This window comes from Leptopilina boulardi, unplaced genomic scaffold (genome assembly GCF_019393585.1).
Source record: "Leptopilina boulardi isolate dan_hultmark-lab unplaced genomic scaffold, ZJU_Lbou_2.1 LbouV2_315, whole genome shotgun sequence".
Classification (NCBI taxonomy): Eukaryota; Metazoa; Arthropoda; class Insecta; order Hymenoptera; family Figitidae; genus Leptopilina; species Leptopilina boulardi.
In genome coordinates, this window is record NW_026137880.1 from 28,097 (window position 1) to 44,275 (window position 16,179).

Below are 16,179 nucleotides of genomic sequence, written 5' to 3' on the forward strand. Positions count from 1 at the left end.
TTCACGTAAAAATACATAAGTGTACCAAATTTGAGCTCTCTATGTAAAAAGATGTGGCAACCAGGGGGGGGTACATACCCAGCAAACACGAATACGTAATGGTTATATATATGTTCTATAACAAGATGTAACACGTTCTGTCACAAGCTTGTAGCATGTTACAAGCAGGTTATGATAAATGTCAGCTCTGATCTCTGTAACAGATATGTAATAAATACATAACACTGTTACTAGTGATTTATAACAGATATGTAACGATTATATAAATTAATTACAAATTTTTTAAATCCAGTAACAACATCTTATATAACACATATGTAACAAATATAGAACTTTGTTACAAAAAAAATACAGTTAAAATTAATATAATAAATTAAGAGAGTGTCATATTTTGTCTTAATTTGATGTTGATAATGTTAATAAAATAAAAAAAAATTAGTAATCCTAACACATTCTCGAATTTTTTTAACCGGTTGTCTCCCGAGATTCGAGCTTTCGACCATCACTAGTGTACTTACACTGCAGAGCTCAACCGTACTGGGAGCTGCGCCTAGACGCGCTCGACCAAGGGAGACTACAAAGGTTTCTTAGGAAATGTTCCTTGTAACAAACACATGAAATAGATAGGTTTATTATTTTGTAAGACCATCAAACAATTTTTTAGTTGTTTATTATTTATTACAATGAGTATATTAGCATATCGTTTCTAAAATATTAATAATTTTTATTTGTTAATTCTTAAATATGTTAATTAAAATAAATGTAAAAATTGTTAAATCTTTTAATTATTGTATTTAAAAATTTATTACCTTTTAATTTTTAATTTGAAAGGAAATAAATCTTTGCTTTAGTCAAGAGGACAGTACATATAAATTTCAATTTTCTCCAAAAAAGTAATTAAGTAACAATGTTGAAACAGTAAAATTTTTTTAATTAACTAATATAATTTATATTACTCATAATAGTGATTTATAATATTATATATAAGAATAGTGTGATGTAAAAAAAAAATTGGTAAGTCTCAACAAATTGCAAGTCTTATAGTAATTTTTTACGCAAAGAATTTAAAAATTACTTAAATATAAAACAAAGCAAATATTAAATTTCTAATAAATATAAATTATAAAAATGTACGAAATTAAAAACATTTAAAAGTTCCCAAATTAATCAAATAATTTATGTTTCGGTCAAGTTTCAATATCCAATATTATTGAAATTCTATGTTATATAATATTCAAATATTAAAACAATTGATGTTGGCATAAAAATTGACAAAATTACTTTGCAAGGCATTATTAATGGAAAAAAATTAACATAGGAATCTTACAACAAAAAGGATGAAACATTTAATGACATTTGTGACTGAAGTGTTACAGAACATTTGTAGATTTGACATAATGTTATAATTCTAGAACAGATAGTTATTAATAATTTCTATACGAAAAGAAAAATCTAGTTTTAATAACATGAAAATGATTCCTACCATTAAAGCATGAATTTTTCTTACAAAGAAAGCAAAAATTCATACGTTCTTAGTATGTTTGAGAAACACGTCTTCGTAGTATGCATTTAATACTTTAAATGAATGAGCGCCACGCATAAATTGTATGAAACCAAAACCTACTACTATTGCAGGAGTCTCATGCTTTTTCGGTATTAGAGTTCTGCAACTGGCGATCACCAAGTTTGAGTCAAGTTAAAGTGAGCGTAGCTTAATCGCCAGTTGCAGGACTCTAATACCGAAAAAGCATGAGACTCCTGCAATAGTAGTAGGTTTCAGTTTCATACGATTTGCGTGTGGCGCTTATGCATTTAAAGTATTAAATACATACTACGAAAGCATGTTTCTCAAACCTTTTAAGCATGGACTGTTTTAGAACTCTTATAGAACATTTGTTATAGAATAATTTAAGAACAAATTTCCGGATATATTCTATAACAAAAAGAGAATATTGTTCTAGAAAGGTGACATAATATTGTTATATCAAAATTCTAGAGCAAAAAAAGTACAAAATTTCTAGAACATTTGTGATTTAAATGTTCTATAACACTTATGGTACTTATATCTAAGAAGAGTTCTGCAACAAAAAAATAGAACAGTTATGTAACATATTAGGAACATAGTTCTAGAACACTGTTACCATTTGGTTCTATAACTGCTACATGTTATTGATGGCACAATTGTTCTAGAACAATGTTCTTTAATTTTAATAGAACAATTATAGAACGTGTTTGCTGGGTAGTCATTTTTAGGGATTTTTCGTAAAAATTCATGGTTTTTCCTTGACAACGCTATGATAATTAATTCCTATGAGATTCGCTATATTTTTCCTGTAATCTACACGCCAAAATACATATGTATACCAAATTTCAGCTCTCTAGATAAATTCGTGTGGCCGCTAGGGGGGGGGGGTACATGACTTGCTTCACTAGTCTCATTAATAGGGTTCCCCCTTCGGGTACGGAACCCTAAAAAGTAGATTTTCTTTCATTTTACTTTTTTTCAATCAACAAATAGGATAAACCATGACAGGTAAATACACCACACATTAAATAAGTTAATTATTTAATAATTAGAGCTTAATTATCCAATAATTTTGCATAAATTGACTCAGAAATGATTCATTTTTACTTCCCAATATCAATTTTACAAATATTTCAATTATTTTTTATAAAATATTGGCTCAAACCCAAACGAACCGAAACTTGACCGAGCTCAGTCAACTTCTCGATTCACACAATTCGCCAGGGTCTGACCTCAAATTTGGATTCAGTGACCCTAAAAACCCCCAAGGGACAATTTTCAAATAAATCTGATAAAATGTTTAATTTTTTGGCCGCCATATTGTGTCCGACATTTTCAATTTTTTAAATCTGACCTCAAATTTGCATTCAGTGACCCCGAAACCCCCAAAGGACAATTTTCAAGTAAATCTGGTAAATTTTTAATTTTTTGGCCGCCATATTATGTCCCTCATTTTGAATTTTTTAAATCTGATCTAAAATTCGGATTTAGTGGCCCCAAAAACCTTAATATACTCATTGACACAAAAATTGAATTATGTTTAATATTTTTTTCTAATGTGGCTATATATGACCAAAGTGTATATTAACATTACTAAAAGTGTTAATATCAAAATGTCACAAGTTTTTTTAAAAAATCGTAAAATAATTTTAAAAAATGGCTTTTAAAGCTAAAGAGTAATACTATAAGTTCTTTTTGTTAAAAATTAAAAAAAAAATTTCTATCCAAAAAAATTATCAAAAATGGCTAAAATAGCCATTTTTTGACCCTTTAGGCTTCATTTACTAAAAACCCTGACGTGATGGGTCATTTTGGAGGTCAGATTCGTTTTCAGCACAAAAAATCTACAAGAATCATCAAGAACTATTTTAGGTACTGAAAAAAATTAAATTTCGCAGGCCTGTGTAATCTTTATTTTATTTTTTGGGGAAAGGCGTGTTAGTAAACATGTTTCTACGAAGTCCAGAAATATTGATTTTACAAATGATAATTCAAATAATAATAAAAGGGCCAAAAAAGAGAATCTATTTCCTCTAAACTAGACCTACACAATGTAAATAAATCACAAAATCTTTTCAGAATATCAAAGACACATAAGGGGAAAACTCGTGTAAAAAAAATTTTTTTACAATTTTTTTTACTTTAAAAATTAGTTTACTATTTGTTGAATATGATCTTACATTACTAATCAGATATAATTAGATGTATGTATGTGTATAGAATTCATAAGTTTAGCACTTCAGATGCTACCAAATGCAGTTAACGATGAGCACGAGATTTCTCTATTCTTTCGGTTTCTCGTCATTTTTATGAAACTTACCAGAAATCTTCTTTATCTTACTGGCTATTGCATGACGAACTGCCTTTTTTTAAAAAAATTTTGAACAATTTTTTTTGTAGATTGTTTATAAAAAATTGATTTTTTTCAAAATGGTTCCAAATTTTCAAAAATTTTTATTTTAATTTTCTCTTTGTCACGCAAAGCGTATTTGTGTCTTTTAACGATAAAAATTTTATTTTTTGATTTTAGTTGAGATTTGAGACCTGTAGGCTGTACGGCGCTAAAAGAAAGATCTAACTTTAAACATCTGTATCGCCGCCATTTTGCAATATTTTTAAATTGAAACTAGCACACAATTGGCGCGCTATTTGGCCAATTCTTCTATTGCATGCATTCAAGAAATGTAATGTACACTGTTAAAAATGTTCGTAAATTTAAAACACATTTAATATACCAAAGAATATTAATTTTAAGATACCTGTAATTTAAATTTACGTAATACACCTCTCTGTTGTGATATTAATATACCCAGAGCCGAATATAGACATCTTGCCGCCCTAGGCCATTTTACTGATCCGCCCTCCTTAAGGCGAGGATTTTCATGCATGAATACAAATATTTGGAAAAATTAATTTTGGCGTATGATGATTAATAATGATATATTAAAATGTTTGCATATTTAAGATTTTTATTTGCATGTTGAGATAAAAAAAGAGACTTGAATAACTTCTCATTTGTTTCGCGAATTTAATGGAGAAGAAGAAAGAAATATGTAATTAATAATTTAAAAATTATTTTTATTTAATAATAATAAATAATAATGAAGTAAGACTTTTAGTCTACAGATTTACTCGACGTACTTTTTTTTCTGCAAACTCGTTTATAATTTTTTCGGTATCAATTGTTTGAAGAATGGAAGATTCAATATACATTATAGACAAGGCATTCAATCTTTCTTCGCACATGGTTGAGCGCAAATAGTCTTTAACTCTTGACATAGCAGAAAATGATCGCTCACAAGAACAATTTGAAACAGGGATTGTTAAATAAATACGAAGCGCAACATTTACATTTGGATAAACAATCGTTAATTGTTTTTCGTGCAGCATAATCGACAGTTCAATCATCGAAATATTTTGTATCTTCATCGATCTTAGATGTGCTCCAAGGTGAAGGCATTCAACTTCTAATTCGTCTCCTAAATCGTCGGGATAAAAAGAGAGTAACTTTGTACAATTCTTCCTTATTTCGCCAGAATCTTGAACATGCAATAATGTTAAGAAAGAGAACCTGTCACACAAAATTTCATAGGCTTCGCATCGTTTTTTTAATTCCGCTTCCAACCTATCAATGCTAAAGTAAAACATGTTCACTTTGATGTTGTCTCTGCCCGTAAATTCATGTTCCGTTTCTCCAGCTTCATCAAAATGTGGTTTACGTTTCTTCTTTCTCGACAAATCAAATTTATAACTAGTGTGCTTGCAAACACTTTTGGCTTTCTCTTCGTAAACAGAAAATTGGTTCCTGAATTCGGCAACGTACTGCATTAAAGAGTGATAAAGTTCAACAACCAAAGCGAGGTGACAATCTTTAGCTTGTAATGCTTTGCTGACAGCATTCAACCTTTGAAGTATATCGTTCCAAACAAGTGAAATAAAGCAATTTTCAAGATTATCAAGAGAAACATGAATTCCTTTGGCTTGTTGACGAGTTTCAGGTTTTTCAAATTTATTGTTAGCTATTTGTAACAGGGCATTTAAAATTTCACTCCAAGATTGACAAACACTTTTACATGCTTGGTGTTGATCTGACCATCTAGTTTTAGATAAATTCTTAAGAACAGTCGCGTTATCTTTCAAATTTTCGAGTAAAATCTCCCATCTGTGTGTTGACGAGGAAAAGAAATTGTAAAGCTGTTGCAAAATAGAGAAAAAATTTACCACTAACTGACAACTTTTAACAGTATTTGTCCCAACAAGATTGAGTGAATGTGGTGAACAAGGAGCGAAGACAGCTGCGGGATTTACTTCAACAATTCTTGCTTGAACACCAGAATACATACCCGACATATTGGCTGCGTTGTCGTAAGACTGTCCTCGACAATTTCCTATGCTTAAATCATCACCAGCCAAAACACCGAGAATGGTATCGAACATTTCTTCTGATTTGTGTCCACAGTTGGGAATAAACTTTACAAAATTTTCTCTTGGTAAACCATTTCCATCTACATGTCTCAAGATAAATGATAACTGATCAAAATGTGCTACATCTGAAGTTGAATCAATACTAATCGAAAAGTATTTTGCTATCTTTACATTTTTTAGAATTTCGTTCAGAACATTATCTCCTAAAATTTTAATAAATTCTTCGCAAGTGAAAGATGAAAGGTAAGATGTATTTCCACTACCTTTGTTTCCATAAAGCTTTATATGCTCTGCCAGAAAGGGGTCAAATTGAGCAATTAACTCTAAAGCCATGATGTAATTTCCCGAATGGAATGATCCAAATTTTTCATCTGTTCCTCTAAATGGTAATCCATAAGATGCCAAAGATTTGATCGTTGCCACTACTCGTTTAAGAACGTTTCTCCAATATTCGATTTGTTTTTGTGTTTCATAAATAATTGATTTGTCAATACTCTTATTCGTTTTATTTATTTGTAAAAACCTCATCATTGCATCCTTATGTTCCGTGGAACATTTATGTTGCACTAAACGATCATGTGCGTTTTTCCAATCATTAAATCCTGTTGTAAACGAACTTTCTTTCACTTTAAATAATTTACAGGGACCACAAAAAATCGAGTTTACACTTGTTGAATATATCAACCACGGACGCACCTGAATTTCTCCATTTTTTAGTTCTCGATTAAAAAGTGATTTTGACATGTACCTTGCTCTATTATTATACTGTCTTTTTGATTTCGAAAAGTCGGCATCAATGTTTTGATTAAATCCGTGTGTTGTGAAATACTCTACCGTTGAATCATTAATTGTCCATTTCGACGGATCATCACTGATCTCACAATTTGTCAAATCAATCTCTGTATTGTCTGGAGTTAATGATAATTTCGAAATGTCTTGAATACCCTCTGTGTCAAGACCCTCATTTAATTGAAAATCACCAGGTTCTTCCGATAAACCCTTTTCCGCGTTTTCTATTTAGGTATAAATAGAGGTTAGAATTTTTAAAAATAGCACAATATGATGAAAAAGTAAATGTACAATTATATTAAAAAACTCGAACAAAGAATAAGAAAACTTGGTAAAATTATAACTTACGTTCGGCGACATTTTCCACGGTGTTCAAATGAATCGAATTATTATTGTCTGATATATTAGCTTGGATTTTCGTAACGAAAGAATCCAATTTTTGGTATTGACCGGTATGCTTTATTAAAGCTACATTTTTTTCTTTTCTTATTTTACGGTATTCACAACCGCTTAATTTATTTTTTTTAGAAGACATAATTTAAGTAATTTAACTTTCATTTACAATATGTCAACAACAACAAGAACAATATGTAAACATAAAGTCATAACCAAAAAGTTTTACAAACTTAATAGGTGGGAGTGTTGAGCAGTATGAAGAAAAGAGAAGTTCCTGAAATTGATTATCAGATTGGCGCTACGATCGAAAGTTGTCCCCTGGTATTCAGATAAAGTCACATGTAAACTATGTTCCGTTTTTTTCTATTTTTAACTTTTTTCGACTTTACCTAACACATTTTAAAATTTTTTTAAATTTTTTATTTCAATATTTTGCCGCCCCTAAAATCCGCCCGCCCCTAGGCCATGGCCTTATTGGCCTCTATTACAAATATGGCTCTGAATATACCAGTGTATTAGTCCTTGATATTTGTAAATTTAAAACACATTTAATATACCATGGTATATTAATTTCAAGATGCATGTAAATTAATTTTTTGTAATGTACATCTATATGGTAATGTTCCTAACAGCTTAGAATAATCGATGTGTAAATGAAAATGAATGGTTTGTTATTGTCAACAACTTTCTTGGGGCTCTGAAATGCTTCTAGCGCTTATATTAGATAAATATTGTCAGTATCCTCTGTGCTATGGTTTGAATAGTACAAAATCGTGAAAAGAAAAGTTGATAGAAATTATACAATTATTAGTGATTTTTTTGAACAAGTTGCTTCAAGATCAGAGCGGATGCTTTTCAACCTAATAAATTTTCACAATTGAAATAGGAAAAAAGTAAGTAAATTATTTAATTCTTTTACATTTTTATGTAATATAAAATAAATATATACATATATATTTATATATTCATTTCCTATATTTATATAACCTAATTTATCAATTTTAAATTTATATAATAATATAATTATTTCCAAGAGTTATGTGCACTAATTTTGATATTAATTAAATTTTTTCTTTAAATTTTAATTTTCTAAAATTAATAATTTTTTTTAATATACGTAGAAATGGTTTATTTTTTATTGGCCTGGAACAGAAGTTGTTCCTATTATTATTTAAAACTAATACTGTCTTTGACTTAAATTTTTCATTCCACAAAGTAAAGAAAATTAAGTTTTATCACTTATGTAGACAAACAAATATTGTCAGTATATCCTCTGTTCCACGTCTATCACCATAAATTCTACTAACTCCTATTATTATTAGTATTATTATTTTTATTATTATCTCTCATTGTTTGAAGTACAATTAATAAAAGTATATGTATCTAACTGTTATATTTGTGCCACAAATATATCGTCTTAATACTTGAATATTTCACAGTTTTCGTATTATATTTATTTCATAGAAAATTTGTTTAAAATAATTTATAAATAAATAATTAAAAAATAAATAAATTTATTTAAGTGACAACTCTTCAGCCCCATGTGAGAGAAATTCCATACGAAATGTTATAAAAATTTTGAAAAATTTACGCAAGAAATCCACATGGATTTCCTTATAAAAAAATTAAAATTTTTTCAGGTTCTTTTTTTCGAACTCTTTAACTAATTTCTAGATTATTGTAATCTTTGAAGAATTTCTGTGTGTGCTGTGGGGATATATTCCGTATACTTAAGGAGAGTGGTGACCATAACATAACCTTAAAACTAAACAATGTTTTTTTAACAAGAACAAAGAAGTAGTAAAAATTAATTTAAACTATTTCAGAAGATCTAGTTATATACTTTTCGAAAAAATTACGTTAAGTCAAAATCTTTCGCGAAATAATTTTTTTTTTGACATTTTGACTTTTTTCTTTCAGATCAGACAAAAATCGCAATTTTCATCCAATTTTTATAAACAATAGCTTATTTTACTCAGTGAAACATTCTGTACAATCGTAATCATTTTCCAATTGTTGAAAGTATGTTGTTAACAAATTATTTAATAAATAAAATTTATGTATATTGTTTATAATTTTTTAATAACATACTTTCAAGAATTGGAAAATAATTACGTTTGTAGAGAATGTTTCACTGAGTAAAAGAAACTATTGTTTATCAAAATTGGATGAAAATTGCGACTTTTGTCTGATCTAAAGGAAAAAAGTCAAAATGCCAAAAAATTATTACTTCGCCAAAGATTTCGACTTAACGTAATTTTTTCTGGAAAGTATGTAACTGGATTTTCTGAAATAGTTTAAAATTAGTTTTTACTATTTCCTTGTTTTGCGTTAACCCTTTCGTGCCCCCGGGCAACCTAGCTTATAGATTTTGTTGAAACTCGTCACTCGGGGGTTTTTGGGGTCGCTGATTTCGAATTTGAAGTCAGATTTTGAAAATTCAAAATGGCGGATCCAATATGGCGGACAAATTTTCAAAATTTTATCTGTTCCCCTTAAAACTCATCATTCGGGGGTTTTTGGGGTCGCTGATTTCGAATTTGAAGTCAGATTTCGAAAATTCAAAATGGCGGATCCAATATGGCGGACAAATTTTCAAAATTTTATCTGTTTCCCTTAAAACTCATCATTCGGGGGTTTTTGGGGTCGCTGATTTCGAATTTGAAGTCAGATTTCGAAAATTCAAAATGGCGGATCCAATATGGCGGACAAATTTTCAAAATTTTATCTGTTCTCCTTAAAACACATCACTTGGGGGTTTTTGGGGTCGCTGATTACGAATCTGAAGCCAGATTTTCAAAAATCAAAATGGCGGATCCAATATGGCGGACTAATTTTCAAAATTTCACCGGTTTCCATTCAAACTTATCACTCGGGGGTTTTTGGGGTCGCTGATTACGAATCTGAAGTCAGATTTTCAAAATTCAAAATGGCCGATCTAATATGGCGGACTAATTTTCAAAATTTCACCGGTTTCACTTAAAACTTATTACTCGGGGGTTTTTGGGGTCGCTGATTACGAATCTGCAGTCAGATTTTCAAAATTCTAAATGACGGATGGAGTTTGTTCAAAAATTTTTTAGAAATTTTTAAATTTTTCTCACTTTCAAATCAATTGTTTGCAGCGGTGACGGTCTTCCACACCACCTAAGAGGTTCCGAATAAGGCGCGTTAGGTTTTTTTTACAGTAAACCTTCGCCAAGAACCCTATTTTAACAAGGTGGATGAATTTCATTATCATGTGAGTCTCGCGAATTTTCAAATTCGATGTAAGCTTTACATATAACAAAATACAAAAAATTGTTCAATTAATATAAAAGAAATTAATTAAATATAATTTTCAGATGGTGATTAAAATAAAATTATTAATTTCAATATAATTAGTTTAATAAAATAATAATTTTAATAACCCCCGAGTGATGAGTTTTAAGGGAAATCGGTGAAATTTTGAAATTTATTCCTCCATATTGGATCCGCCATTTTGAATTTTGAAAATCTGACTTCAGATTCGTAATCAGCGACCCCAAAAACCCCCGAGTGACGAATTTGAAGAGAACAGATAAAATTTTGGATATTCGACCGCCATATTGGATCCGCCATTTTGCATTTTGAAAATCTGACTCCAGTTTCGTAATCAGCGACCTCGAAAATATTAGGAGTCAATGTGTTGTTAAAAACGGATGAAGCCTAAATGAATGACTTAACATTATTGATATATAACTTTTGTTAATTTTTTATCAATGTTGTACCTATTGTTTAAAATAATTATAACTGTATTATACTGTTTTCTATTTTTTAACATATAGTAATAACGATTGTCAATAAAACTATCCATTGGAATTACTGATTGGGTTAAATTTGTAAGAGTTATATCAAATTTTATAAGTGGTACATATATGTACCGGAGGCACGAAAGGGTTAAAAAGCATTGTTTAGTTTTGAGGTTATGTAATGGTCGTGACCCTCCTTAAAAGAAGAGAAAAATATATTTCTAAATGGAAAATAATAAAATACATTGCAGGGTTTATTTATGCGGTTGTCACTGCTCATATATTTTCTTATTGATTTTGGGTTTCTCTAAGAATGGGTTGTAAAATCAAATCTTTTTTAACACATAAAAAATAATATACACTTTTGAAAAACGAGTCCGCGTCCTTGTGCCATCTCATGGAGGTTAATACGGAACAAATGTTCGCGCATGCGTACTAGGGACGAACAAAATGGCGTTTACAAGCCTAAAGTTAAAGGTAAATGCTTGGATAATTTTACGTGTTTTCTTTTATTTTAAGTATATTCTTTTAAAGTGAATTACGCTAGTTTCTTGTTCCAATATAAATTTGATGGTGGTATTTAAAATAAATAACCAATTTTTAAAACAATTAATTGTGATTTCTTTACAAGTGGGCATGAAATATTCTACGTCAATGGACGGTTTAATAGTTTACTTGGGCCATTTTTTTTCTATTCTTGTAAGTAAATTTAAATTTTGTAAACAAGTAGAACAGAAAGACACTGATTGTTCTTTCTATTGTTTGGTTTTTTAAGATACTTTATATAAATGCTGTCTGGAAAGTTTTTCAGAGAATGACAGCTTGTAGGTTATGTCAAAAAATCTTTTACCTCATCAAAATTGCATTTATTACTGTATATTTTTATTTCTTAATTAGTTTTGAAATGTAATTGTCTTAATAACTTCAAGTTTACTTCACGTTTTAAATAACCTGAAAGAAGTTTTTATTTTTATTCCATTTTGGCTCTTTTTATTTCATGACATTTGGGTTTTATTTTTTTTATATTCATCGATTTTTGGACGTGTTTTTGTTTATTAATGCACACACGCTATAAGTACCGTAAAAAATAAACTAATGTAACATATTGACAGGTAAACATGATTTTTTTTGGTTTATTTTCACCAGACTTAAAAATTTTAATAATATTGTCATAAATTTTCGATAATATATTATTTAAATAGCTTCTCTGTGTTTAGGATTCTGTTACTGATGAAGAAATGCTTACGGAAGCGGCAGTTTATCCTCATTGAATTGTAAGAGGTGTGTAAAATAAATCTATTCTATTTAAATATAGTGAAATAGTAATTGAGCACCACTTTTCAAAAAATAGATTTAAGACAATTTTTTGAAAAAAAATGTGTAAGAATTTTATAATTTCTTCTTTATAAAATACTGAAAATTTATATAAGGAATTTTTCTAATTAATATATTTCTTACAGGCACGTCTTTGTATGATAGCAATGCAAGTTTTTGCGTCATTCTGGAAAAAAAATTATTATTCGTGCGACTAGTGTATCAGAGGGAATTTTAATTGCCTTCGTCTCCTACTACACATTCGGATATGCTTATCCAACGTGTCTATCCAAAACATTGGAATTTATTCAAAGGTATTTGAAATATTGAATTCTACGATTCTTATTGATTGTAGATCTTGGATTATCGTTTGTAATTACTGTTTATTTAATTTTATAAGCAGGGTGTCCAGCCGTCAGGGAAAAGGCAGGGAAAGTCAGGGAATTTAATCAAAAGTCAGGGATTTTTTTAATATTGTCCAAAGATAAAAATATTTTCTGAACGTTTTAATTTAAAAATTCAATTCCACATTTTAATCAATTAAAATTCAATTGTCCCAAATTTAAATTAATTTAAGTTTCAATAATTCCGAATGCCAATCAATTATTACACATTTTAACTAAATAAAAATGTAATTAATCCAAGTTTTAATCAATTAAAAATTCAATTTTATTCCAAGTTTTAAACAATTAAAAATTTAATAATTCCAAATTTTAATCAATGTAAAACTTAGTTATTCCAATCGTTAATCTATTAAAAATTTAATTACTCCACATTTCAATCAATTAAAAATTTAATTGTTCCAAATTCTAAGTCAATTACAAATTTTTTTATTCCTCATTTTAATCAATTAAAAATTTTTTTTATTCTGAACATTAATCTATAAAAAATTTAATTAATCCACATTCTAATAAATTAAATATTCAACTACTCCAAACTGTAGATAAACAATTGAAATTTTAATTAATTAAAATATTTATCTATTAAAAATTAAATTTCTCCAAATTATAATTAAAAATTCAATTATTTTACATTTTATTTAATTGAAAATTCAATTACTCCAAGTTTTGATCAATTGAAAATTCAATTTTTCCACATTTTAGTCACTTAAAAATTAAATTACCCAAAACTTTAGATGAGCAATTAAAATTTTAATAAATCAAAATTTTAAACAATTAAATTTCAATGTATAATTTTAATCAAACATTAGTTTTAAATAATTTTTGAAAATTTATTTTTGAGTTAAACATATTTTCAAAAATTTTTTGTTTTCAAACACTGAGAATTTTTCTAACTCAAAAATTATTTTATATATTTGACTTAATAATTTTTCAAGAATTGAGTTTTCATGAGTTTTTAAAAAATATTTTACGACTTGAACTTCAGAATTTGACTGAAAATCTGAATTAAAATAATTGCCTAAATAAAACTTCAAAAGATGTTCAGAAAAAAGGAACTTCCAATTTTTTAAATATATAAAAATATTGAAAATTTTGCTGAGTTTAATTATTGAAATGTAAATGTTTATTTAATATCTAAGGTTAATAGTCAATGAAAAATTTCTTTGCTATAATAGAATAAATTTGAATAGTTAAAAAAAGAAAGTCAGGGAAAAGTCGAAAAAGTCAGGGAATTTTTTTCTCAAGTTTTGCTGGACACCCTAATAAGACTTTTTCTTATGGCATTTGATTTTTTAAACTGTTATTAAAAATATAATACTTTTTGCAGAGTACTTTTTCGGATAAATCCTCCAGGAGATAAACGTGCCGCTGGATACAAATGACGTGGTCGTAGCTATGATACCAGTGTCTATCGTTTATCTCAAGAATTAATGAATTATACGAGTGCATTTTCTATTCAGCCCGATGAATACAGGAGCTGATTGAGAAATGTTAAATGTTACATTTTAAGAAAAAAGACTATTACATGTTAAACATTTTTTATTTTTAAAAATTGATGGAGAAACTTCATGAATGTTTTATTGTAATTTATATATATTTATATAGAAAATAAACTTATGTCGAACTTCATATACTTGTATTTTAATTTTACAATACTGGCGTATACTAAACTTAATTTACATGTTTTAAATTTCATTTAGAAGCATTGCAAATTTTATATACATGTATATTTAAAAGTTGCTTTAAATATAATATTCAGGTATATTATTTGTACTGTACCATCGTACATCAAATTTAATATGCCCAAGTACATTAAATTTAATATACTAATGTACATTAAATTTTAATATAAAGGTGTATTAATATTAACACATTGAATTATATTAAATTTAATATACGCATTTTAAATTTAATACACACTTGTATATTAAAGTTTAATATGAAGGTGTATTAATATTAATACATTGTGGTATATTAAATTTACTATACAGTAATTGCAAATTACTTCACACACAAGTATATTAAATTTCCCTTGGATTTTTCTAACAGTGTATATATAAATATTGAAAATAAAAATTAAATATATGATGTATATTTTTTTCAATATATAATATTTCAATTTTTATTCATTTCAAAATAACACATCACACAATACTTCCGTTGGGCGGAGATAATATCAATATTCTATCATATTGCCGTGCAATATTTGCAATATTGTCATTTAATATTAATGTAATACTAGTATACAATTCGCGCGCTATGCGCGGCCAATTCTTTTGCTTACCCAGATAGCATGTAAGCTTGAAGCAACCTTGCGACCAGCTTATCACATGGAAAAATAAAGATGATAGTCAAAAACTGAAGAGGTAATGCATATCTCAATCATTTCATAAATCAAAGTATAAATTGAGCAACATAATTTCTCAATACAAAGAGTCGCTCATCGAAGGTGGATCACACCTCTACCCAAAATTACAAGGTTGCAAGAAGCGACTTAGCGACAGACAATTTCATTATAATTTCCCACCCTTTTCATCAATTAATAAAACCAATTGTTAATGTAAAATACAGGCAGTTAAGGTAAAGGTTTGGAGAGTGTGAGGTCTCAAGTGGAAACGGAGTTTACAACCCACAGTTTGGGGTTGCTTAAAGTGTATATTGTAAAAGAATTCTCTCAGTGGAGAAATTCTTTTAGTTAATTACACAGGCCAACAAAATTTCAAGAATTTCATGGAGCCCAAAGGGTTACAGCCGATTCTTATAGGATTTTGTCCGTAGAATCCGAATCTGGCCATGAAAATGCTGAATTGGCTCTAGTTTTCGAGCAATTTAGGTTTAAAGGTGTCAAAAACTGCATTTTTGGCACTTTTTGAACGTCTGTAAAACAATCAAGCTACACAATAAAACAGTCCGCATACGACGAAATGATAGCTTAATTATTACCCTTTGAGACCCTAAAACAAAAGATTAGGTAATTTAAACTTTAAAATATTGGGAACAGTTTTTGAACTCGCGGATGCCCGAATTATGCTCAATGCTTTCACGTGCATTTCCTAATGCATAGGACTGAACTTAAATTGTTTTTTTAGTATTTTTGGGCCGTTGACTACTAATTTGAAGTCAGGTTTCAAAATTTCAAAATGGCGGATCCAATATGGCGGACACGAAAATTAAAAAATCGTTGGGTTTGTCATAAAACTTGGTACTGGGGAGTTTTTGAGGTAGCTGATTACGAATTTAAAGTCAGATTTCAAAAATTCAAAATGGCGGATCCAACATGGCGGACACAAAAATTAAAAATTGTTGGGTTTGCCAAAAAACTTGGTACAGGGGAGTTTTTGGGGTCGCTGATTACAAATGTAACGTCATATTTTAAAAAATTTTACTGACGGATTCAATTTTGCGGATATAAAAATTAAAAGTTTGTATTTTGATAAAACTTGGTATTCGAAAGTTTTCAGGGTCGCTGATTACGAATATAAAGTCAGATTTTAAAAAGTTAAAATAGCGGATTCAATATGGCAGACAAAAGAAATTGAGAATCTTTCGGATTGTCATG

At 28.7% G+C, this 16,179-nt stretch overlaps 1 protein-coding gene and 1 long non-coding RNA gene across 2 annotated transcripts; one reads left to right on the plus strand and one right to left on the minus strand.

Moving 5' to 3' along the window:
- Positions 1-4,645: 4,645 nt before the first annotated feature.
- LOC127283895 (zinc finger protein 862-like) lies at positions 4,646-7,274 on the minus strand. The gene is made up of 2 exons (XM_051309009.1): positions 7,088-7,274; positions 4,646-6,963 (listed from the first exon to the last, which is right to left on the minus strand). Exons 1-2 carry the CDS (start codon positions 7,272-7,274, stop codon positions 4,646-4,648), a joined length of 2,505 nt encoding a protein of 834 aa, XP_051164966.1.
- Positions 7,275-12,261: 4,987 nt separating this feature from the next.
- LOC127283909 (uncharacterized) lies at positions 12,262-14,241 on the plus strand. Its single transcript, XR_007843402.1, has 3 exons — positions 12,262-12,285; positions 12,366-12,533; positions 13,948-14,241. It is a non-coding gene; the product is annotated as an uncharacterized LOC127283909 (long non-coding RNA).
- The last annotated feature ends 1,938 nt before the right edge of the window (positions 14,242-16,179 follow it).

What these genes read in the sequence shown, in the direction of transcription:
- LOC127283895 (XM_051309009.1), bottom strand. Translation starts at nt 7,274, where the DNA reads ATGTCTTCTAAAAAAAATAAATTAAGCGGTTGTGAATACCGTAAAATA. An exon ending in CGTGGAAAATGTCGCCGAAC is followed by an intron (nt 6,964 to 7,087) that starts GTAAGTTATAAT and finishes ATACCTAAATAG; the next exon opens with AAAACGCGGAAAAGGGTTTA.